Genomic DNA, 25607 nt, shown 5'->3' with positions numbered 1-25607 from the left:
GCTAAAGTTCTATAGGCTAAACAGTCAGTCAGCGTGGGCTGCTGCTTTCTTGTCATGTAGTGCAATGAAGGAAACGACCCCCACTGGCTACAGATTGATAAATAACATAGAGGAATTTTCAGGGTTCAGCGTGGCCCTCGAGTCCCCTGACCCCGGTGCCACTGCACCTGCTGCACAAATGGAAGCTACGCCCCTGCCGAACAAGGAACCTGCGAGCTAGGGACAATGGCGTAACGAAACTCGAGATGGCCTCCCTGCAAGGCCCATGGAGGGGCCCCCTCCAGGCTCATTCAGGAGCCCTGCAGACCGAGTGCTGTGCGGAGGGGGTCCCCTGGACCTTGCCCCCCCTCCCTCCCCTCCCCTCCCCCACCCACCGCGGGGGCTGCGGGGGCCTGTGTTACGCACCTGGCTAGGGATGATGTTGTAGCAGAAGCCTCGGTTGAACTCTGACCTGAGTTTGAGGACACTACTCTGCTGGTTTCTTCAATTACTGCAGCACCGACACCCCCACAACGCAAACAATACTACTGCAGTGCTGAGAAATGAATACACCAGCAGCTTGGGAATTTCCTTTGGAATTCTCTCCTCTTGCCGGCCTGTTTTTCTTACGCCGCCCCCGCCTGCAAATAAAGGAATGTTTTCAACCCTAGTAAAGAGCTGACGCAGACGTGAAGACAACTGCGCGCTGCCGCGCACCATTTAATTTAAAAAGAGACGAGGTGCAACGACGTCGAGCGTAACGTAAGTTACGTAACCTATCACGTCCAAGCAAGACTGATGTGTTGTGCTTGCTGGCTGCCGAGGGGGCCCCTGGAGCGTGGGGGCTGCAGGGGCCTGTGTTACGCCCCTGGCTCTGCAGTCTGCACCACAGTGACCGGCCCTTTGGTGTCACCCCGCGTGAGGGTGTCACCCGGTGCGGTCTGCACCCCCCGAACCCCCCTAGTGACGCCACTGGTTCTATGGTATAACATATTCATACTTTCCTCCTTTACAAGATAGCTCAGGATTTAGAAAACCAGTTTTAGGGAACCCTTGTTAAAGGAAGGTAAATGCTCGATTTGCTGAACCTGTAGTACATGTGTCATCCAGAAAAACTAAGGACTTGAGTACTCTTTCACAAAAACGTTCAATTTCCGCATCAGGGTTATGCATAATAAATCAGGGATGCACATACATGTATCATTATAAAACCAATGATATGTATGACATGAACCAACAAAACGGTGTTTTTCTTGAAATCTGGGTAACAAAATGGTCTGAAAATGATGCCGTAGTGGTAAAGGCTTGGAAAGCATGGAAAGCATCTTATGGATGCACCATAAGAGAATATATATAGTATAATACCCATGTATATCAATGAGACACAGAAACGCAGAAAACAAAAACAAATGATACCAAAACCAAATAATATAAAATAATATTTTAATATGCTTTGGCGGAGTGTGAAAACGATGAAAACATGTAAACATTTTTGGACAATATAAGAATGTAAACTTGATTATATTCACATGGTTAAAGATATGCTATACCCTTGCATCAAGACTTGCTTTCCTCAATAAATACATCAATTCACATGCATATATTACGCTCATAAAAAAGGTAAAGTACAGGAACATAATAAATCAAGAAAATGAAATGCACAAAAAAATACTGACATGAATTGTGAGTTTCATATTTTTAAATCAGTTTTTTTTTCATAACAAAAGCCATGACGGATCTCACAGTTTATTTTCAGTGGCCTGTGTCTTCTGCCTTCTGAGAAATTATGTAATCCACCCATTTACCTACAAAATAAAACAGACTTACTTATCAACAATATTTGAGGGGGAGGGGGCATAGCATCAAGTAATAAACAAACATGAAAGAACGGTCGGGGTGGGGAATGCACAAGAGGGAATATCTTAGAAAAAATGTTGCAGTATGTGAAATTTTAAAGCAAACAATGCATTTTTGGATTAGCAGAAAATATATTAGAAGCAGTGCCTAAGGGGGGCTTAAGGGGCAGTGTATATTGTTATGAGTACTTATAAAACAATATTTTTTAAACTAACCAACATTTTCTAAGTCCTTCAAAGCAGAGACTATCGAGCGTGTGTGCGTGTTTTTAGGTCTCGCCTACGCAGCGCGCATGCGCTGCATATGAAGAGACCTCTTGGAATTGATTCCCTTTTTCGGGCAAAAACGTGCACGTGTTGCATTGCTTTCAATGGCAATGCGTGCACATTTGGCAATTCCCTTGCGGGAGCGAGCTTTGGCGACATATGTTTGTAATTATCTGGTGCCCCTGCTCGTTCCCGCAAGGGAAACGCTGTGTGTGTGTGCACGTGCGCACCACTACGCGCCTGCGCCCAGTCTTATCTTGTTCTTATCTGGAGATGAAGCTACACCAATCTCCTGTAACACGAGCACCGATGTTCTGAGCTGCAGCTCTGAATACAGCATCTGCGAGCTGCATGGGCAAGGAAACGTAAATTACTCCCTGGAACTTTACAGCCCTGAAGAGATCTTCTCACGTTCGAACTTCGGCCTAATTAGTATAAATACAAATTCAAGAGCGCGTGTACTGCATGGTAACTCTACAACCCGCTTTAATCATTTGTAGGGCAACCACTTTCTCAAACAAGAAGAGGGAGAAGGTCACGAGCAAAACAAATCTGCAGAGGGAAATATTTTGTTATGTCTAAATTCCAGGTTGCTTAGCTTCGCCTCTGCTTAAGCCATGGAACCAAATGCCAGAAGTGTGCCGAAAGTTTAATCTGCTCAATAAACCAGAACTGAAATACTTTACTCTCACTGAAATTGCAACTTCAATAATTTTATTAATATTGAATTTGAAACAGTTTTGAATAAATATATTAAAAGGGAAACCGAGTTGTACATGTATTCAATGATGGAAAGGCGCGAGGTGAAATGCTATTACTATTCTATATTTAAATGTATCTAACATTTGTACAGCATGCAAGTGCCACTATTTTAGCATCAAAGCGTTCAAGCTTTCCAGCGCACTCACAGTCGGACTTGAGTATCTAGTTGGAAGAATATGGGGTTGGAATATGTATCACCTATGTTATTTTAAACCAATAACTGAAAGCTTGTTCCCAGAGTCAGAAAATATAGCAGCAGTGTTTTGGCCCGACACGGACTAATTCAATATAAAATGTAACCCAAAATCAACCCACAGAGCAATACAATATGGTCTATTGGGTCCCATATGGAGCAAAGAAAAATCCTACTACATATACTTATACAGACATTAGTAATGGTACCACTCTTGAGCTATGCAGATCGACAGAAGACATGTCCATTACATTCCTGTAGATTAACAACTGAGCCCAGTTAATTAGTATTGTGCATGCATTACTGTGGATGAGAGTGGCTTAAATCTCAATGTTCAGAAGAGTGTGCTTCACCGACAATAACATGCCCCTGTGCATTTGAGTATCTTGGGTGTCCGCATCACTGACAGCAGACACTTCAAGGTGCTCGCATCACCGTAGAAATATGCATACGACGTATCATGCTGCCGGAAGTAATTATGCACATAATGTACAGAACATCAGTGCCCAAGTCGAGCACTTTACTCAGGCTCTGCTGAACTCGTTATAAGAATGTACAGGTGGAGCCTTGTGCTATCTTCGCTCAAACAGAATAAAGGAAGGCAGGTACTGATCAGTATATTATCTGTAGGTGGCAGCAAGATGGAAATACATCAGATCTGCACCTGTAACTAGAATCGATTACTTATGATCTTCTCACCGGCTTCCTGCAAACCAATCTTTTGCAAAATATGTCACAAATCCTCAAAGGAGAGAAATCAGCCACGTGGGTCCTTACCTCCTCTTGCTGCACACAACTTGTCACCACTTGTCAAAGAAGTAAACTAAGCAGCGGTTGAACTTTAACAGATTTATTAATTATAAAGCAGCAACAACAGGTACAGGCTCCATCAGTCATCTTCCACTGCAACATCCACTCCAACATTAAATGGCAGGCTGCCCGCCACTCTTATTCCAAATTACCCTTTGCATTCTGAATTTCATCCCTCGGGCAAACAGAATACATTCACACTGCTTACTCATGCAGACATGTGCACGCTCCATAACACAACTACCTCATGAGTTTATCTAGTTTACAATAACAGCGATTGCTATGCGATGGGAGTGCTTATGAATTACAGAAAATATTGCGCAACTGCCCAATTTTTCACTGCCAAAACATGTCAAAACTTAAATCTAAACTGAAGAAGCTACAGTATCACTTTACATAGTCATCACTAGGCTTTTCAGTTTTGCATAAGCCCCCGAACCTAGAGAGCGACATTAGCTGTGGAAGTATTTCGAGTGATGGGCCAAGTAGGATGGTAACCCGCACGATTACTCATTACCCTTCCACCTAGAAGTCTTAGCGCATTGACAGAAAGTACATGGAGCTACTAAATGGGTGCTCACTAATAATGCTTACGCTACAAATGCACCGGACACATTTCTTGCAACCATCTAGGAAAACACGCACGTTTTGTGTAGACTGAATTATAAACTCATCTAGCAGCAACATCAGCACCCTTACTAAGGAGGAATTATAACGCCCACTCTCCAGCAAAAAGGAGTTTGTTTCCATCCTTATATAGAAGCAAACGTCATTAATTTTACGTTGCCTGTGTGAAAGCAGAACCAACAAGCATTGGCATAGCCAATAGGTCTCGCCTTTGGGACCTTATAAGTGTTTAGCCATGCAACAGTTAATGTTGTTGCAGTAAGGATATTGTGCTGCATAACTAAATACTTATAAGGTCCCAAAGGCGAGACCTATTGGCTATGCCAATGCTTGTTGTTTGTGTATGTGAAAATCCCAGGTGAAATCCGACCTCATCATACCTAACTGAAAGCACTTGTACCCAACTATTTATTACAAAAAAATGTTTTAGGGGGGCGTAATACCCCAAGCACCCCCCTACGGCACCCCAAGCTACGCCCCTGATTTTAAAGCACCATGTGTCAGGAACGTTAATTTAAATCACATGAAGGAACTTTATTCATTTGGTACAAAGGAAACTTGAAGGCTCAGAAAATAAACACTAGGAGTAACTAGTGTTTGTTGCCCAGCTTTATGCCATTGTATAGTGCTAAATAACAGATATGTTTGTAACCCAGCTAAATAACTATCATTTTATTGGCTTCTGAACGAATACCGGCTTCTGGGGTTCAAACTAGCCAACTGCAGAGGGCCCATCATAGCTCTAAGCCATGTTGCCGGGATTAGGCGATGGAATCACATACTCTTGCCTTTGGGACCCTGTATGTACCGATTCTAGAGATCGGTTAAAGGAGAAATGAGTAGTAAGGCCTGTAGTGATTGTTCTGCTTGACGCAGCATTTCATTAATTCAAGGCGGAATAAGGGAGTACTGGGCACCAATCATTCAAGCTCGACCTAAAAAAAACCAAAATCCAAGCAGGGAATGGGGGCAGGGGCGCAACACAGGCCCCCGCAATGCGGGGAGGGGCGCCCCAATGTCCAGGGGGCCCCCTCAGCACTGCACTTCGGTGGAGGAGCTCCTGAAAGAGTCCGGAGGGGGCCCCTCCACATACCTTGTAGGGGGGCCCCCTCAATTATCGTTACGCCACTGAATGGGGGGGCCCTAGGAGGGCCTTAGACAGTAGCTGAGGGAATGAAGACAGGATGGGCAAGCAGACACACAGCATTGTGTACCTGTTTACAGTACTCTTGCATCACATGGGTGTGTGTGGGGTGCACTGCAAAAGTGGCGAGGATGCCCAAGAGATCTTGGTACTGCATGAGGAGGGACATATTACAGCAAAGTCTTGCAGTATACAAGGAGAGATCATCCAAAGAGAGGTATGGTCCAGAGCAAAGGTGGGGAGCATTTTGGTGGCAGCGCATAAAGAGGAGGGGAGTACAGCCAACGTGTGCATTATACAGTGAGTGATAATGTGTAGGGACAGAGTACTGAGAGGTGCACTGGTGACGGAAACATGGGGGAGACTAATGACCTTGAACTATAAAGGAGGTAAATGCACAGGGGAGTACAGTACACAGTGAGGAAAACAATATTCTAGGAGAGACAGGGAATAGCGAAGAGGCACTGTTTAAGGTGGGGACATGAAGATTGAGTGGGTACAGGGAAGTGGAAGGGAGAAAAGTGCATGTGCTGGGGGTGATGAGTAGCAAAGGAGGTTAGTGGGGAGGGAAAGATAATGGTCTGTAAGGAACGGTAGCGGAAGAGACAGGGGATACTGCGCTGGGGAAGTGGATGTGTGGTGCATGAGGAAGTGGATGTGAGGAGCATGAGGATGTGAATTTGTGGTCCACTCACATACACTGTAAGAAGTACTTATGGGCTGCAGTAAAGCACCCACGCTCCTTAGCAAAATTTACAATGCTGAGCTTTAACCGACCTTTGTAACACAGCATGCAACAACTTATGATGGATGGCGAAGAGGACGATTGGATGCAATAATTATATTGTATAATGACTGTCACCATGACCTCGCTCTGTTCCTGTGCCATTGGCTGTGTACTCACCCATGGTGTCCACCCGGGTGGAGGGCTGCGGTTCCCAGTGTACAGAGAGGACAGCAGAGAATTGCAGCGGCTGGGAGAGGAGGAGACGATGTGATTACACCACGCTCTGCTGTTGCAGCACATTAAACCACAGGCCATCACTAGAGGTTCCCATACAGGAATATACAGCACTGGGCGAACTAAAGCGCACTACCACAGGCCATCACTAGAGGTTCCCGGATAGGAATATACAGCGCTGGGCAAGCTATGGTGTACTACCACAGGCGGTCGCTGGAGGTTCCCGGACAGGAATATAAAGCACTGGGTGCACCATGATGCACTACCACAGGCAGTTTCTAATCATATATAGGTTTTAATTATTACCCTGTGCTTGCCACGACTCTGTGACTGCTGGGCTGTGCAAAAGAAAGGCTGCAGTAGGGAGGGAACGCTTCATAGAAATACAGTGGTGGTCACAATGCTGACCATAAGACACTGGAAATCTAAACCAGTACCATCTGAAGAACACCGGCTCACCTTCCTTGTTAAATGTATGCAAGATCGAATAGCAGTCTTCAGAGTCTCTGATCAATTCGAGTTCCTCAAAGAAATCTGGTCTTTGGTTTTGAATTGCCAAAGGTTAGAAATGTGTGACTACTTGAACTTGAGACATTCTATCGACTATTTATAGCTTTCTGATCTCAATTGAATTTGTTTGCAATTTTTACAGTCTCCTTTGAAAAGGCAAGTCAGTAAGGGTCAACAGTAAATTGTAAGTGTATTTATACAGCGCTCATGCTATATAAATAAGCTGACTGGCTTGCTCTGTCTTTCCACAGTCGTGCAAACAACAAATGTCCTTCGTTCAAACTTGAGAATACTGGGAAGTGAGAGGCAATGCAATCTCTCAGTGGTCTGGAGGAAATGTGATTACAATTCTAGTTTTTCTGCGCAGCACTAGCAGAACAATACACAAATGTAGCATAAAATTAGAAGGTGATATAAACTCAAAATCAATATGAATTGCTACAACAGCTCATTGTTTTTGTAATGTTGGTTGCCATACTTAAAATTAGATCCCTGCCCAGAATTTCTTAACACTAAAGTAATGTGCTGAGCACAACCTTTAAAAAGTCATTGCCCATCGAGTTTCAGACTGAGGGAGACTCTGCAGAAGGAAAAGCTAGAATTGAATTCGTCGGATCACGCAACTTCTTTAAAATGGATATGTCAAGGGGTTATGTAATAAAACGTGGAAACAGCAGTATTATTAATATTTAAGTAAAAGAGAATATGCTAACTGAATAGGGTGGAACTGTGCGTAGCTAGCAATGTCCTATGTTTTGCCACTCACTGACTGACGTCCTTCTCCTTTTCCCCGTTGCTTTGCCGTATCCTCAGACTTGGCTTCCTCTCGCAACCAGGAAGAGTAGGACAGCGCTCTGTACATGCGTGGAGTCTGCGCTATAACAGCTGATGGCTAGAGACATAGAAGACTGCAAAAAAGCAGCCGAATTGGAGGACAGGCTACTGAGAAGTCAGTTCACACTGAAATAACTTGCATTCATTCAGTGACATAAAAACACCTATTGACAGGCAATAGCATCAAAGCACTTTCAGGGTATTGGCTTTGGTGCAAAAAAAGAAATTTGTCGGCAAGCAACTTTGTTGCGTGAGGAGAAGGAGCAGAGACCTGCGAAAGTGTAGATGGAGCGCGAAAACGAATAGGGACGGTAGTTCAAAAAGTGTGCGCCACGCTGGAGGTGGGAGGGAAGAATGCTGCATTAAAATGCAGAACACAGGCAAACAGTGCAAACAGTAACACGAGCAGGAAACAGATAAAAAATAGTCCCCCAAACGACAATAACGTAAAGATACAGCACTTGGTCTCTGCTCTGTGGGAGGAAACAAGTTACCAAAAGGAGTGACAAAGAGGAAGGATTGACCAGTAGCAAGCAAGGGTTTTTAAAGAACAGTAAAACAAACAAATGAATAGCAGAGGTATGGCCCACAAGAGAAGTATATACTAAAGTATATACAACAGGTTTCGAAGCTAAACCTAAAAATAGGAACTGACATCAACAAAAAATAACAATCGCTCCCCAAAAACTTTTTGTTTACATTTCTGAGTTAATACATATGTTGAATAGTGGCTGAAAATCAACGTTTAGACCAGGGGTACTCATAGTACGGCCCGCGGGCCGCCAGCGGCTCGGCAAGCCTTTCTTGGCGGCCCGCGGACCTTGCCGACATCATATGCCTTTGTGTTTTTAATATTGCCGGCGCCGGTTGCGAGTTATGGGGGCCGGGCGATTCTTTTAAATTACATTCACTTGTTAATGAGGCTTTGTTGTACTTAAGCGCCCCTGCATCTCCACTCTGATTGAGTGGAGATGCAGGGGCACTAAGAAGAGGTGAAATACAACAAAGCCTCATTACCAAGTGAATGGTCTTTAAAAGACCCGTGAAGTACTTGGGTGCGGCGGCTGTGTGCGCTCTGTCCACTCTGTGCCCCGCCCCGCCTCCCCTCTCATCGTGTGCAGTTCAGGAGAGAAATTGTTTGTAGAGAGGCAGATGTAAGGGAATATCGCAAGGACGCCTTTTAGGACTGAATCGAGGTACGTGGTCAAAAGAACGGGAACAGCGTGCCTTTGTTCTCTGAAAAGGCCATAACCCTGATACCATGTGTCAGAAACGTAAGAGGAGCAGCCGTGCAATGAGACACAGAAGACTAGAGAAAACAGGGGAAGACGTGGTAAAACTGGGGAAGAAAGAAAAAATAGGAGAAAGGGAGAAAGAACAAAAGCACAGGTACAGGACTAAAAGGAGAAGAGAGAAAGGACACAGGAGAGGGCAAAGGAGTAGTAGAGCGTGAAAAGAAGAACTAAAGTGAGACAAAAACGAGAAGAATGACAATGAATGAAAGAGAAATAAGACTGACATGGTGAAAAGAAAATAAGTCAGAAAAAGAAAACACTGATAAAATGACCCAGAGATAAAAAAGAGAGAGAAGACAACTTAACAAAGAAGCGACAACAGGGCAACCAGCAGGACATTTGGAGGAAGGCCAAACCATATCTGAGAAATTTAGAGAATAGGTGCTACCATGTTTCTTATTATTGTGTTTTTCGGAGGAGACAGAGAGAAAGGGAGACAAACAGTGATTGAGAGAGATAGAGGGAGGGAGACGGAAAGAGAGGAAGGGAGAGAGAGAGAGGGAGGGAGGGAGGGGGAGAGAGAGAGGGAGACAGAGGGAGACAGACAGAGGGAGGGAGACGGAGTGAGAGGGAGACAGAGAGGGAGAGGGAGGGAGAGGGAGGTAGGGAGACAGAGAGAGAGAGGGAGACACAGAGTGAGTGAGACAGAGTGAGTGAGACAGAGAGGGAGGGAGACAGAGAGAAAGGGAGACAAACAGAGTAATGGAGACAGAGGGAGAGAGAGAGATAGAGAGGGAGGGAGACGGAGAGAGAGGGAGAGTGATAGAGAGAAGGAGAGAGAGAGAGGGAGGGAGACAGAGAGAGGGAGGGAGACAGAGGGAGGGAGGGAGACAGAGAGAGGGAGGGAGACAGAGCGATAGATAGATAGATAGATAGATAGATAGATAGATAGATAGATAGATAGATAGATAGATAGATAGATAGATAGATAGATAGATAGATAGATAGATAGATAGATAGATAGATAGATATGTGTGAATGCCTGGTCTGGTGGCTCAGTGGACGAAGGCGTCCGCTGCAGGGGCCTGTGTTCAACCTCATGGTCATAGTTTTTTTGGTCTAGCCCCGCCCCCTCCCCCACTGGCCCTGCCCCTACCGGTGCGGCCCTCAGCCAGAAACCACACTGTAAATTTGGCCCCCGAGAGAAAGTTTGTGAGTACCCCTGGTTTAGACCCCCACTGCCCCAACCCTCTTCAAATCTATTGACTAAGGCATCTTTTGACACTGCCTATGCTCCTCATATGGTTTTGCATTTGAGGGAGGCATGGGTCAGTTAAGTGTCACAAGATGGCATATGCAGCGGACAGGAAGCAGACCTGTGGGGCGGATCTGATGTTTTCTATCATAGTCAACGACAAAAATATGTGCCCTCCTTGGGACCACAAAACCCTCAAAGAACAAGAGTGCAAACGTTGAAATAGAGGATCAATTAGAAAGGTGAAGACCAAGTTTAAATCCCAAGAAGGAACATGAAAGGGTATAGGAAGGTAGTTATTTTGAAATCCCTTCAAAAACCTAGAAACAGGCAACTTACATAAAAAAAAATCTTGGCCAGGCAATTAAATTCAGACGGAAATCACAGCTAAATTACCTTTAACAGCAACAATGTGAAGGCTTTTTTCCATCCAAAGATACTGCAAACTGCATATTATTTTGTGTAGTGAGAGGGTGAAAAGACTGAGCATGGTACTGTTGGCTCTGTTGAACTTGAATCTTTGCACCTGCCCCTTAGTGGGGTAACAGAATATGGGTTTGCATGATTTCTGCATGAATGCTTGCAGCCTTGTGATGTTTTTATAAGATTGCATTACTGTCTTGTGTGCTTAAAAAAACGTTGAAGACTTAGTGTCTATCAGTATCCAAACGTTAACGCACAAGTTACTTACTTGTCTAACGATATATCTGTAAGAGACATTAGTTAGTGATAGATTCCTTACCTTAGAATATTCCCAGGCGTCAGACTGGATCCGGAAAGTTTTCGTCAGCAGTACCCCTGCGCCTCGGTAGGCGTCGTTGTACGGCTCCGCGTACGTCGCTGGCGTTTCTTGGCGCCCACTTAGCCAACAAAGAGCTGGTCATCCACCCGGAACTGTCGTGTGTGGTTGAGATGAAACGAGAGCGCACGTTTTGGGTCCAGACGGTGGATCCTCTCCTCTTCTCTTGTAGGGTGCGGAGGCGGCAAGAAAGTGGGCAGAGTTACAGTTTGCCCAAGATGAAAGGCAGAGACTACCTTTGGTAGAAAGGAGGGACGCGGTCGAAGCACAACCTTGTCCGGATGAATCGCCAGGAAAGGAGGTTTGCAGGAAAGAGCCTGGAGCTCACTCACCCACCGAGCGGAGGTAATGGCCACCAGGAAGACAGTTTTCAGAGTCAATAAACGTAAAGGACAGTTATGAAGAGGCTCAAATGGAGCACACATCAGATACGTGAGAACCAGGTTCAAGTCCCATTGAGGCATCACAAAAGGAATAGGAGGGAAAAGGTGAGAAATGCCTTTGAGAAATCTATTAACAACTAGGGACTTGAAAAGAGAGAGCTGATCAGGCAACCTAAGAAAGGCTGAAAGAGCAGAAAGGTAGCCCTTGATAGTGCCCAAAGCAGAGCCCTGCTGGGTTAAAGAAAGAGGAACAATAGGACCTCAGGAATAGGGGCAGCAAGATGATCAACAGGCTTAGCTGTGCACCATGCCACAAATTGTTTCCACCGACAGGTGTACACCGATTTAGTGGAGGGACGCTTGGCTGCCAAAATCACATTACTGACTTCAGGAGGCAAGTCAAATGGAATCAGCATTCGCGCTCAATCTCCACGCAAGGAGATGGAGGCTGGACAGGTTCGGGTGGAGGACCGTCCCCTGTTGCTGCGACAGGAGATCCTCCCGAAGAGGCAGTCAGATCGGGGGATCCACGCTCATACTGAGTAGCTCGGGATACCAAACTCTTCGAGCCCAGTCCGGAGCCACAAGAATGACTTGGGCTCGGTCGCACCTGATCTTCTTCAGCACTCTGGGCAGAAGTGGTATAGGCGGAAAGGCGTACAACAGACCACAACTGCACTTGCGACGAAAAGCGTTGCCTAACAAGTGCCGCCTTGGAAACTCCAACGCTTAGAACTGCTGACATTGCACGTTCTCTTCGGTGGCGAATAGATCTAACCAAGGTTCTCCCCACTGTTGAAAGAGACCTTACACCACCTCCGAGTGAAGATGCCATTCGTGATCCAACATGCACCGTCTGCTGAGTTCGTCCTCCCTGGTGTTCAGTGAACCTGCCAGGTGTTGAACCACCAAGGAAATGCCTTGACGTTCCAGCCATGTCCAGAGACGTAGAGCCTCCTGACATAGGGTCCACAACCCCACCCCGCCTTGCTTGTTACAGTACCACATGGCAGTGGTGTTGTCCGTGAACACGTGCACTACTCTCCCCTTGACAGAGGGAAGGAATGCTTTGAGTGCAAGTAGGATCGCCCTGAGCTCCAAAAGGTTGATATGGAGCTTGGACTCCGCCGGAGACCAGAGGCCTCTGATCTCTGCCTCTCCCATGTGGCCGCCCCATCCCAGGAGGGACGCGTCCGTCACTACTGTGTGCTCCTGTTGGGGAAAAGAAAGGGATCTGCCGCTGACCCAATGCTATTTCATGAGCCACCACTGCAAGTCCTGTGCAGTGCCCTCCGAGATCTGGATGTAGTCGGACAGGTTCCTCTGATGCTGCGTCCACTGGAACTTCAGGTCCCACTGCAGAGCCCGCATATGCCATCTGGCATGGCCGATTAGCAGGATGCAGGAGGCCATGAGGCCCAGCAGCCTCAGTGTCTTCCTGACGAAACCCAGGACCAGGGCTGAAAGATCTGAATCATAGCCCGAATGTTCCGGACTCGCTGTTCGGGAGGATAATCCCGAAACTGCGCCGTATCCAGAACCGCTCGGATGAAGAGGAGCTTCTGAGAGGGAATCAGGTGCGACTTCGGCACGTTGATGGAAAACCCCAGCAAATGCAGGAGGTTGGCCATAGTCTGGAGGTGGGAGACGACGGCCTGGGGCAAGCCCGCTTTCAACAGCCAGTCGTCGAGATAGGGGAAGACTGAAACCCAGATCTGCGCAGAGGAGCTACGACCACTGCCATCACTTTCGTGAACACCCGAGGGGCGCTGGTAGGCCAAAAGGGAGCACGGTGATCTGAAAGTGCTTGTGGCCCAGCGTGAACCGTAGGTAAAGCCGGTGGGCTGGCAGGATGGGAATATGAAAATAAGCATCCTGCAAGACCAATGCTACCAGCCAGTCTTGCGGGTCTAGAGCAGACAAGACCTGAGCTAGCGTGAGCATCTTGAACTTCTCCTTCCAGAGGAAGCGATTGACGTTCTGGAGGTCTAAGATAGGGTGCAGACCTTTGTCCTTCTTCAGAACCAAGAAGTAGTGGGTGGAAGTAACAACCACGACCTACTTCTGGCATCGGAACGTGTTCGATGGCCCCCTTGGCCAAGAGGGCCGTAACTTCCTGCTGGAGAAGTGCCAAGTGTTCCCCCGACATGCGGTGGTACTGAGGAGGCATGGCTGGAGGGGTAGATTCGAAGGGGAGGGAGTAGCCCCTGCGGACGATTTGCAGAACCCACCTGTCCGAAGTTATGGAGCGCCAGTGGGGAAGGTGATGGTGAATCCTGCCACCCACTGGTGTCAGGTGGGCCTGAAACACCGGACTAGGAAGGTTTAGAGGCGGCGGCGGCAGGGGAGGTGGTGGACTGACCCGTCCGCTGTCCCCGGGATCCACCACGGCGGGCACCACGTCCGCGACTGCGCTGAGACTGTGGCTGCGCAGACTTGCGGGTCTGAAAAGAACGCGCCTGGGCGCCCTGACCTTGGCCTCGAAAGGGCGGAAAAGCAGACCCCGAAAGAGTACGCGTGGTGGCGAGACCCAAAGACTGGGCCGTAGCCCGAGAGTCCTTAAAACATTCCAGGGGGCTATCCGCCTTATCACCGACAAGACGTGTACCGTCAAAGGGCATGTCCAACAGAGTGTTCTGGACATCCGCAGAGAAGCCAGTAGTGCGGAGCCAAGCATAACAACAGAGCGCCACAGTTGTGAAAAGTGCCCTACCAAGAGAATCGGCGTGTCAAGCCCACAACGAATAGTAAATTTCGCAGCATCTCTCCCCTCCAAAATGGCTTGGGAGAGAACCGCCCGTGCCTCCACAGAGCACCAAGGTAGCACCTGTGCCACAGTGTCCCACACATAATGGGAATAATGGCCTAGCAGGCACGCAGTATTCACCGCCCGCAACCCAGAGCTGGCAGATGTGAAAATCTTTTTCCCAAATTGCTCCAGTTTCCTAGATTCCTTGTCCGGAGGAGCAGAAGGGAACGGACTCGGTGAGGCAGAAGCCTGGACAACCAGACTCTCAGGCGTCAGGTGTTGGATGAGAAAGCTGGGGTCGCCCGGCGCCGGGCGATGGCGGCGCACCACACCCTTGTCCACAGGAGGTTTAATCCAGGTGCCCAACAGGATATCAGTAAGCGCTTCATTGAAGGGCAATAACGGCTCCGCAGAGGAGGACTGCGGCTGCAGGACATCAGTCAGGAGATTGGTCCTGATAGGTACAGAAGGGAGCTCGAGGTTAAGAGCCTCAGCTGCCCGACGTAAAACCACCGAAAAAGTCCCAACCTCCTCCGTAGCCACGGAAGAAGGGTGTGGAGAGAAATCCAGATCCACTGGACCCTCCACATCGCCTTCCCACTCAGGCTCATCCTCGCATTGAGCTGCAAGAGGGTCCTCAGACCCCTCCCAGTATTCCCCTTCGTCCACCAGTTGCTGAAGGGGCCGGTAAGGACGAGGAGCCCTGGGAAACGGGATAAACTCCCCTCCAAGAAATGGAATGGGAGGGTAAGATACCAGTCCCGGGTCGGCGCCGTCCGGCGCCGGAGGCAGATCAAGGGCCGGAGGCGGATCCAGGGCCGGAAGCGGATCTAGGGCCGGAGTCGGCACCGAAGCCCGAGCCAGCGCCCGGTCCACAGGGTATGGTGCTGGCATAGCCGAGGTCAGAGGCGGCAGCATGGGGGCAAACCCTTCCGACGGATCCGCAGGGCCCGAAGGCGCTCCGGAGGGACCTGGCGGGGCAAACAAATGGCGCAAGGCCGACATAAAGGCCTCCACCTCATCCGAAGTCGCGTGCAGCCCCGGAAAGGGAGGGTAGGCCGCAGGCAACGACGGAGGCTCCAACGGAGCTGCGGGGGAGTTACCGCCCACCACCTCCACCGCGTCCCGCGACCGGTGAGGGGTAGAAGAAGAGCGACGATGCTTCTTCGACTTTTTGTGGCGCCGAGACTTACCTGTCCCCGATTCCGACGTGCGATGCTGATGGCTCCGCGACCGGTCCCTTGACCTCCCATGAGATCGGGACCCTGATCGACGCGGAACCGATTGTCGGACCTCCAACAAGTTTCAGGAATGCTCCCGCAAAGCCTTCAGCGCCATGGCCCAGCAATCAGGGCGTGCCGCGGGGTCATGGGCGTGCCTTAAGCAGAAGAGACACACGTCGTGAGGGTCCGACACAGATATTTTATGGCGGCAGGCCCGACAGGACTTAAACCCGGGCATCTCTATTGCACCAGGAGTCCAGCACATGACAAAAGAAGTTGTTAGAAACCAAGTTAAACTTTTAACTAGGGGTACTGCTCTCTCTCGGATCTGCGCTGCTGTGCGGAAAAAGAAAGAACTGAAGTCAGCGCGCGTGGGCGCGTCTAAGTTCTGACAACGTCATCTTGGCGGCTACGACGCCAGCGACGTACGCGGAGCTGTATGACGACGCCTACCGACGCGCAGGGGTACTGCTGACGAAAACTTTCCGGATCCAGTCTGACGCCTGAGGATATTCTATGGTAAGGAATCTATCACTAACGTGTCTCTTTCAGATATTCTGTACTTGTTGGAGGAATGTCTAGACAGCAATCGTCTTTTCTATGCTCAACAATATTTGGGAGAAAAAGCACAGAGCTGGGTCGAACCCAAAATTTCACCTATGAATTGAATGCACTAACATGGAAAAAGACAATATTTCTTGACCCTCAGAGAGAAATGCAATTCGCGAAAAGCATGATTGTGGCTAAAAGACTTTTCAATAGTAATACCAGTGAGCAAGTTTTCACAAGTTAGTCACCCAAATAACCAAATATGGGTAAGGGAAATGCCCATCATGATGGTGTTGGCGACTGCCATTGCCATAATTTCTGTGAACACCAAAAAGGCTTTGAACTGAAAATAAACCACATGTATTTCTTGTGTTGCTTCGACAACAAGCACTGAAATAAACATCCCGGAGGTCTTGTTAAACCAGTAAGTGATGGGTGAAAGACTTAAATTACTTGTTGCTACATTACCATCTTGGAATTTTCCTACAGAGCAATTTGTTCAATCGACAAATGGTTAGATTTTGCCCAATTTTTATTCGAATAAAAAATTACCAACCCCTCTCTGGCAGGGCTCCCTTTCACAATGAAGAAGATAAAGGGCTTTAGCACCTCCTCAGGTGTAGTTAATGCTATATAAATGCAACTACAATTACAATCTCCTTTATGAGGATATTTGTGGAAGACGAGAATTGAGAAAGGTCAGAGGGAAGCTTCTTTAAAGAGGTATCTATTAATTTAGTTTTAAAACCTGCAGGACCCACTGTTCCAAGGTTAATGCATCCAATTTTTGAAGAAATTTACCACATGTCCCTTGGCTAGAGTCATGGATCACAATCACAAAGGATTCAGAGAGTTTTTCTTGAAGTTGGCATGGAGGAAGCTAAGGAAAATACAGCTGATTGACGCCACCATCCTCCACCTCTCCTCAAGGGTTAGAAAGATTGCGGTTGCTATGGTTGCACTGGAGTTTGCCACTGATGCGCAAACCTGATAGAATGCACTGACCATACTGGAGGGAACTCTATCATGCAAAAGTTTTTACATTGCACATGCTTGAAGGTGGGAAACAGCTATAGCTTGGCAGGCCCCACTGTTTACAGATGCCCAATTCTACCCCCAGATAAAGATGCAATTTGTGATCTAGCAGTCGACGACGCTTGCTCATCTCATCCGACTGTCCCAGGTGTTTGGCCACCAGAAAGATCTGCTGCTGGTCCAGCCAACTCGCAAGTTGCAAGGGCACCTGAAAAAGGATCTAGGACCCCACTACACTCTGCTTATTGCAGTACCATATGGTGGTCATTTTGTCCAGGAGGGCCAGAACCAGCCTCCCTCTGATGGTTGGCAGATGGCTTTCAGAGGCAGCCAGATTGCCTGTGGCTCCAGAACAGTGATATGATGCTCATACACCACTAGAAAACAGAGGCTGTAGATCTCCACCTCCCCCACCCCGCCCCACAAGTGACACAGCTGTCACAAACGTGACGTCTGTGTAGGGAAGAGAGTGACTGGCCCTTAACAGGTCAGACTGATATTTGTCTGCCATCATAGAAGATCCGGAACTGTCTTCTGATGGAAGAAGAGAAACAGCCATGGTGCTAAGTCCTCAAAACGGAGGTTCCTCTGCAGGGCCTGCATACACCATGTGCAATGTGGGACAAGGAGGATTTATGAGACTAGAAGTCCAAGAGGCGTTATAACCATCCCCACCAAGACTCAGGACTGAGCCCAAAACATCAGGATTATATTTGATTAATATCTCGATTCAGTGGTGAAAAGGCCCTGAACATCACCCTATTGAGGACAGCCCGTATGATGAGAAGTCTTTGCATAGGGTTCGGGTGGGATTTTGGTTCACTGAGGAAAAAACTCTAGGGAGGTCAAGAGAGTGGTTGCTGTTCAGAGGTTGTCTGCGGCAAGGCAGCATTAATTACCCAGATGTCACGGTACAGGAATACATGGCATCCTAAACTCTACATGTGGGCTGTGACTACCGCCAACACTTTGTGAACACCTGAGGAGCTGAGTTGACGATAAAGAACAGTATGGCAAATATCAATTTTTCCGACTCCATGGGGAACGCCAGGTAGCATCTGTTGTACTGCGGGACTGGTATATAAAGATACGCGTCCTGCAGGAGAAAGGACACGATCGAATGTCCAGGATCTACAAAATAGAAGATGCGCACAAGAGTGAGCATTTTGAGCTTGTCCTTTCTCAGAAAGGTGTTCAATGGCCTGAAATACAGCATAGACCTGAGGCCTATGTCCTTCATCAACATAAGGAAGTAGCTAGGGTAACAATCTGCGTCCCTCTCTGAGTCAAGCACTAATTCAATGCCACCCTTGGGCAGCACAATTTTATTTTCTAAGCTCAACATTGAGATGTGGTCTGCCAAAATGTGTCCTAGTATGGGGGAATATGAGGCAGGGAAGAAACTATAGGCAGGGTGCAGCCCTTTTTAAAAAATCTGTAAAGCCCATTAGTCTGATGGATTTCTACCTAGGTAGGAAATGATAGATCCTGCCCTCTACCGACTGTCTTTGGGTCTGAAAAGACAAATGAAAGCCACTCCCGTGCTCACAGCGGAGGAGGAGAAGGTAGATTAATGCTGCCTCTGTTGGAGTGAAAGGATTTGACTGCCTCCATGTCCTCTGCCTAGAAGAGGCTGAACCAGTTGCTACATCAGCTGAGATAGTTGACATTGCTTGTCATATAGGCTTTTGGAGTAGCCCCTAAACTTTCTGTACTGCGGTGGAATTGGTGGATAGATGGCAATAACCCGAAGAATCATGCTGTGGAATAACTATCTTCAAATCGCTCAAGCACCAAATCAGTAATTTCTACAAAAAGTCTAGATCCATCAAAGGGATGTCCATGAGGAATATCTGAATGTTCCCAGAAAATGCAGTTGCCTGCATCCAAGTGTGTCATCTAAGCACTACACTGTTGTTGATAGTGCAGCGTATGCAATCATTGGTATCTAGGCCAGCACTCAGTACATATTCTGCTGTATCCTGCTCATCCTGGATCCTTTGGAGAAGAGATGTCATGAGGGCCTCTGTAATGGCCAGAAAGATCCCGCTTGCCATGTACCATAAAGTGGTGATGTACATGCCGTGAAGGCACACTGCATTTGAGGAGGGAAAGTTTGTCAGTCTAGCTGACAAAACATCTTTTTGCCAAAGGCGTCATTCTCTTTATGGTGGGTACAACAGGAAGGCATTTGAATTCACTTTACTCACCAATGCCTGCCCTAGAAAGCTGTCAGGCATAGGGTGTTCTGTCACAAAAGAGGGTTGCCAAGGGTTGGTCTGTCTCACCTGGTGACAGGTCTAATGACTGGAGGAACTGAGCATTCCTTTGACCAAGAGGCTGTGAAGGAGTCTGTGATCGTCTTGTTAATTGGTAATAGAGGCTCTGAGGAAAACAGCCCTGTTGATAGTATTGCAGTCAGTAAAATGCCTTTGCTTTCAATCATAGTTGTGAATCTCGCAGCCCTTCAGATATTCATACTACTACTGCAAATTAGGTGCTTTCTTTCATTTGTGGAAAAGGTGGCGAATACAACTTGGTCTCAGTAAAGGTCTGTAGTAAAGTCCTTCGTCATTGTAATAACGGGGGTGCAGATTGCTTGCCTCCTTATCATCAATGTTATGGGGATTCTTTTGTAAACAGTGGACCGCGTCAGAATCGGAACCGAACAGGGACTCTGCCTCTAGTTACACCTTCATTGTGGAGGATCGGCTTAAACTGCCGACTTTGGTGCAGGAAACCAGGGTTCGAGCCTCGAGGTCGCGTCCACATCCTGTGATTCTGGGAAAATGACTTAATCTCCCCGTGCCTGAGTATGTAATGTAAATACGGTGCTCATGTACAGCACTCCAATACCTTCGGGTCGAGTTCGCGCTATATAAAAGATGCAAAATAAAATTTAAAAAAGCTTACGCAGAATGACTACTGGTAACTTCATAGCGCGGTAAATAGCTGATGTGGCCTGATGGGATCAAGCATGTGTGCCGGCAGAGTCAGTAATGGTGCATGCACATAAGGGACTAGCGTGGACCTTGGAGCCAGAGTGGAAGCCTGTCCTCATCGTTAAGAGCCTGGAAGTGGGTCCTGAGGCACCAGGGGAGAGCTTGCTGGTGGAAATCTTACAGGAGGCCTTTCCTTCTTTGTGGGGTCCATGGTGCACTACAGGGTGCCGGAAGCATCTGAAAGATCTGCACCATGGCCTACTTGAAGGCTGCGATTTTCTCCAGGGTCGGCAATGGCATAGAGAATTTGTGGAACGCTGGAACCCACTGAGGCACTGGATTGGATTAGGAAGATGCTTAAAGTGAGGTGCCTTTTAAGTGTCGCGCTCCCAACTTCTCGTCTGATATTGAGAGGAGCAATGGAGTCACGTCGTGCTTGGCTTTCTTCATTTATGGCATGTGTCTGACTTTGACTTACCTGAAGACTTCAAGTGAGAATAGAACTTCACACAGGGCCACCCTGGAAATGGCCCGTGACCTAAAGAGGAACCAAGACTCCTGTTTCAAATGATATCTCTTTTTTTGCTCAGCGACGTAGAGTTTTGCCTCCCCTTTTGATTCCCTTCACTTGCATTGGGGCACATTTCTCACACAACTTGAAGTGGTGACCAGGGCCCAGGGACAAAAGGCACATGATGTGTAGGTCTGTAAACGACATCTGCTTCCTGCAGTTGGGAGCACAGCTTGAATCCTGTTGTCTGCGGAGAGATATGGTCCCTAGCACTCTGTGTTAAATGTTTTTATTTTATGGAATCGTCAGAGAACGGACTGAGGACAGGATCTGTAAGAAGGAAGGGGGAAAAAAGATCTGATGTCAGCGCACAGGGGGTGGGGCCTATACATGTCCTTGCTCCATCACTTCTGGGGCAGTACAAGACTGCTGCAGCGCCACACTGCACGATCTCTGGTTACACGGAAGTCAATGCTGGAAAAGGTTTCCGGATCCATTTTGGCGCCTTGGCTATTCTAAAGCTGGAATATGCAATATAAAGTATCCATCAGAAACCGGTTTATTTTACTATGAACATCGCACAGTTGATCGGACAGTACCGCAATCTGGCGGCCACGCCCATTGTTCATATTCGATTGGGCTCATCAACGCTGAAGGGGTAATTGTGACCGGCTCACATTATCCCAACTGCTGAGTTCAAGAGCAGCCTTGAGTAGGCTCGTGCCAAGCCTTCTTCCTCAGGGCGGCGACTGCTCACCTTGTGCTGGCACCTAATCCAAAACATTGTAGGGCTGGTTTATATGCCACGTCTGCGATAAGTGTTGTTTGAAAAGGATAGTTTTGAACTGTCTGCTGCAAGATGTAGTTTTCTTTAAATGATTAAAGGACTGGCTGTGATAAGCACAGCACACCAGTCAAAATAGATTGTGCTGTGCCCTGCACAATAACATGATCTCCTCTGCGAAACGAAAGATTCAATCACTGAGATATTTGATGTCTGGAATAATTTATGACACAACAAGGGAAAGTTAATGGTCCATGCCAAATGGTTTATATGAATCATTTATGCTTGGGGGCTACAAGGCTTTTTTCACCCCCTCCCGCCCTGGCTGCAGCGCTTGTAGTGTAGTAATTTATTTTGGGCTATGGGGACTTTTCAGAGACAAGGAAAGAAACTTGCCAAGGATCCCGCGCTTTGAAGTTCTGGCCTGCGCTCGTGACTCCTGCGTCACCCTGTTAGTCCGCGAGATGAGTGGACCGCATCAGCAGCTGCGCGCGGGGCTTTGTTTCATCAGGATTGGAGGCCTGCGAGGCACCTGCAGGTGCTTTAATCTCGTCCCACTGAGCCCTGACTAAGCACTGCGGTTAGGGTAGGAGGGAGAGCGCTCAAAGCCGCGGCCTGTTTACACAAAACCAGGAGCTACTTTAAAAACGAAACTGTGTTTTGGCTTCCTAATTAAGGTTTAGCGCCTCGGCAGCTGAGGTGCGCAGGTGTGGAAGGGTACAAATTGACCCAAAGAAGGAACCTACCTTCTGGATTTGTACAGGCTCAGCTCTTCCTGAAGAACACTGGCTCGCTTCTGCAGAAAGTTTACCTACAAATAGACCACAAGACGAGACATTACAGGTGTGCAAAACGAGAGGTATGAGCAGTCAGGATTAGCTGTAATCTCTTTTATTATTATTATTATTCTTATATACGACCTCACACACAGGCTGCAGTGTGGGTGGGTTCAAGGTGTAGCGTCGAGAAATAACCTTGCTACTTTTTTGGGTGATTCGAGCTGGCACCGTCGCTCTAAACAACTTTAAGGTAATTCCCAGGACAGCAAGTAACCTGTAACAAGCATTTACAATGCAATGGTCTCGGCATTGTTAAAGTTAGAGCTATTGGCATTGCTCATGACATTATTTTTGTTTATGTTTTTGTTTTTAAAACATTTAAAGAAACATCATTGTTATTTACAATTTCAATAGCTTAATCACTCTCAAATGCGAGACCTATTCATTTGCACCCACACACACAAAGCCACCCACACACACACAGCCACCCACAGAGCCACTCACATAGAGCAGCCCACACACAAATAGTCACCTACACACACACACACGCAGTAGCCCACTGACCTATTTACATTATGTGCACTTTGTGATCTGCATGGTACATGTTCTTTGCTGCAGGCACATTAACCCTATGTGCTACCTTTCCAGGAGTCAAAACTTCCACTAGACAAAACTCCGATCTCTCTCTAGGAAGAACATTAAACACCAGAGTCACCATGAAATTTTTATTGTTGCCGAAAATTGCTGGAGGCCAGGAAGGAGGCAGCAAGCGCTTTTAAAACCTTAATTTACTTGCAAACATAATGTCTCCACCCAAAGTCAGCGCCCGGTTGTAGGAAGGTGGATATCTGACTATGGTTACCCCCAACTTTTTGCCTAGTGTCTAGCTGGTTTTTCGACTTAGTTGGCCTGAGATCCTGCCATTCAGGGTCTCAGGCTGTCTGCTCTCTCTTTAAAATGGACTCCATGTACCCTAGGTACATTCCCAATTGGTAAGGATCACCTTATTGGACCCTGTACAGTGTACCCTAGGTACCCAGGGCATAGGTGTACCCTAGGCCTCCCAGGGGCTGCAGCATGTATTATGCCACCCCTGGTCTGGCCTTCCAATCAGACACAACTGGCTGATCACTCAGCTGGGGCAAGGTCGTGTAATCACCCCTTGCTTAGATATAGTATACCTATATCTACCCTTAAAATAGACACATGTGTACCTATCAGCCACTCCTATGGCAGGCCTTAACAATCCTGGAGGCAGAGTGCTTGGTAACATGTGAGATGGTGCTCTAGCATGAGCTGAGCCTGTCTGCAGCTTTTGGAACCATGTCCTTATAGCTGTTCTATGATATAGCCTACCATATACTCTTAAAGTACCTTATAATCTTAAACGGTTATGGTAACTATGGTTTGGCTTTATCAAAACATGTCATGTAAGGTGTCTAACACTTTGGAATAATACCCCCATACCACTTCTGGTGATGAGGATATTATTCCTCCCTTCTAGAGGGAGAGACATGTTAAAATCCTACTTTGCTGTGTAACTCTAACCAAAGCCTCAGCATCACAAAATGGATGCTGCTGCCACAGACACAAGTCTGACCTCCTGCTGCTGGGAGTGATCCCGGCAAGGGAGGCTTGGACAATAGGTTTCCTGCTTGGGGAGGTGCTAACACCTCCCCAGACAGACTTTAGTGTATTGGGGCAGGGAGGGCTGAAAGGAATGAGACATGCCTGGGGCACACAAGGTGTCCCATGCATAGTCCAGTTCAAACCGGTGCTGGGGCACACCAGCCCCAGTCCTGGCGCGAAACTGGACAAAGGGAAGGGGGTGTAACCACCCCCTCCCAGGTCCCACCCATAAGGCGTGACCTAGCAGGCAACCCAGCCCCCCAGATTAGTATAAGAGTGGTAGCTGGGCCCCAGGAGATTAGATTATCCTGAACCTGCAACTTGAACAGAAACTCTGGACCTTCGACATTCGACGAAAGAAGAAGACTGAAGAATCTCCCTTGTGGCCAAGGAGTGGCTACCCTGTGAAAACAGGCACCATCAAGAGACTACCCTTTGCTTTGCTGAAGTTCTACGAGGGACCGACTGCAGAGCCCGACCAGAGCCTTGACTTCCAGACTTCTCCGACCCTGATCCACATCCACAGCGGAGCTGAGATCCGTGGAGGCGACGAGAGACGTGGGACCGGCTACCTGGGAAAAGTGGTGAGTATCTTCCAGCGCAGCTTCTGAGGTACCCTCGAAGTTGTGCACCGGGGATTGAGAAGCCCCAACCCCAAGCATCATCTGCACCGAAGATCAGCCCCCCACACTCCACGAGTCCTGCGTGGGGCCCTTCTGCATTTTCCTGCTTGCCGCGTCTGTCCGGTTGCTTGCCCGTTGGCTAGCGGCCTTTGTGACGACACACCTTGAAATATTCACCGCTGGTTTGGCTCCTCCAGACTGGCTCCCGCTTCTTTGCAAAAGAGAAGCACCCCAGACCTTCCTGGTCTGCACCAGAAGCAAGTCCTCCGTTCTTCGTGGGTTCCGCTAGCCAAGGCTTGGTGAGTCCTAGTTCGACTTCGACGCCGCCAACAGCAAGAGCCTTCGTGGGACAGCTCGCCTCCTGGTCCTGGTCGTCCTCGACATCTCCTGGTACCCGTGGCTGCAGCGACAAGCTTCACCCTTCACCTGCAATCTTCACGACATCGCCTGGTTCCTTCCTGGTTCCACGTGGTCACTGGCTAGTGACCTTGACTCTGTCCCTTCTGCTTGCAGGTATCCTCTCTTCTTGATCCCAGCCTTGGGATCCACCGGACACTCTTCACTGACTGCCTGTCAGCAACTTTCCTTCAGGCATCCATAGAAGTCCACGACGAAACCTGACGCAAGTTCACACCTATGCACCCGCAGCCCGTGAGCTAGGTAACTTGGGTACTTCGGTGCTCACAAGGGTAGTGACTATACTAGGGTCTAGTTTCCGAGTCTCGACTCTCTAGCTGCTTCAGAAGTGTCCTTAAACTGTCAATTTCTAACTGCTAGTAATTCTATCGACTTTTACGCATTACGCGCAAGTGTTTCCACTCTGTACCTGAATCCCATGGGCCTCCCACTTCCTAACTGTTGCTAGTGTAGTGTAGCCCCAGCGATTCCCTAGGCCTATCCTATTTCCGTGACAGTGGTCCTTATACCACTTCTTTAGTATATGGTTTGCGTGGCCCCTAGGGCCTAACTGTATTACTTACCTGTGTGACTTAATGTATGCTTAAATAAGATTGTGTTGTACTTACCTCTAATCTCATAAACAGTGCTGAGGGTTTGACTAGAATAAATACACTTTATTTTATATATATATCTGTTGTGGTGTCCTTTCATTTGGTATTCAAGGGATTATATATGGTATCACAGCTGGCTTCACATGCCATTCAGAGTT

General features: G+C 47.8%; 1 protein-coding gene across 4 annotated transcripts in view; it reads right to left on the bottom strand.

The window, feature by feature from the left end:
- Positions 1-1405: 1405 nt before the first annotated feature.
- The window catches only part of CEP112 (centrosomal protein 112), a 2536355-nt gene continuing 2512153 nt past the window's right edge, over positions 1406-25607 (bottom strand). For 2 of the 4 annotated variants that reach the window (XM_085617276.1, XM_085617275.1), the window contains 2 exons: positions 22155-22219; positions 1406-1784 (listed from right to left, as the gene is read on the bottom strand). In XM_085617276.1, the coding sequence (XP_085473402.1) occupies positions 1781-1784; positions 22155-22219 (69 nt within the window). In that variant the 3' untranslated portion in view covers positions 1406-1780. Of the gene's footprint in view, positions 1785-22150; positions 22220-25607 lie in introns of those variants that run through there. The other 2 variants (XM_085617278.1, XM_085617277.1) reach the window with 2 other exon arrangements.

The sequence above is a fragment of the Triturus cristatus genome, chromosome 7, assembly GCF_964204655.1.
Source record: "Triturus cristatus chromosome 7, aTriCri1.1, whole genome shotgun sequence".
NCBI classification, from domain to species: domain Eukaryota; kingdom Metazoa; phylum Chordata; class Amphibia; order Caudata; family Salamandridae; genus Triturus; species Triturus cristatus.
This window is presented reverse-complemented; position numbering and strand designations above follow the sequence as displayed.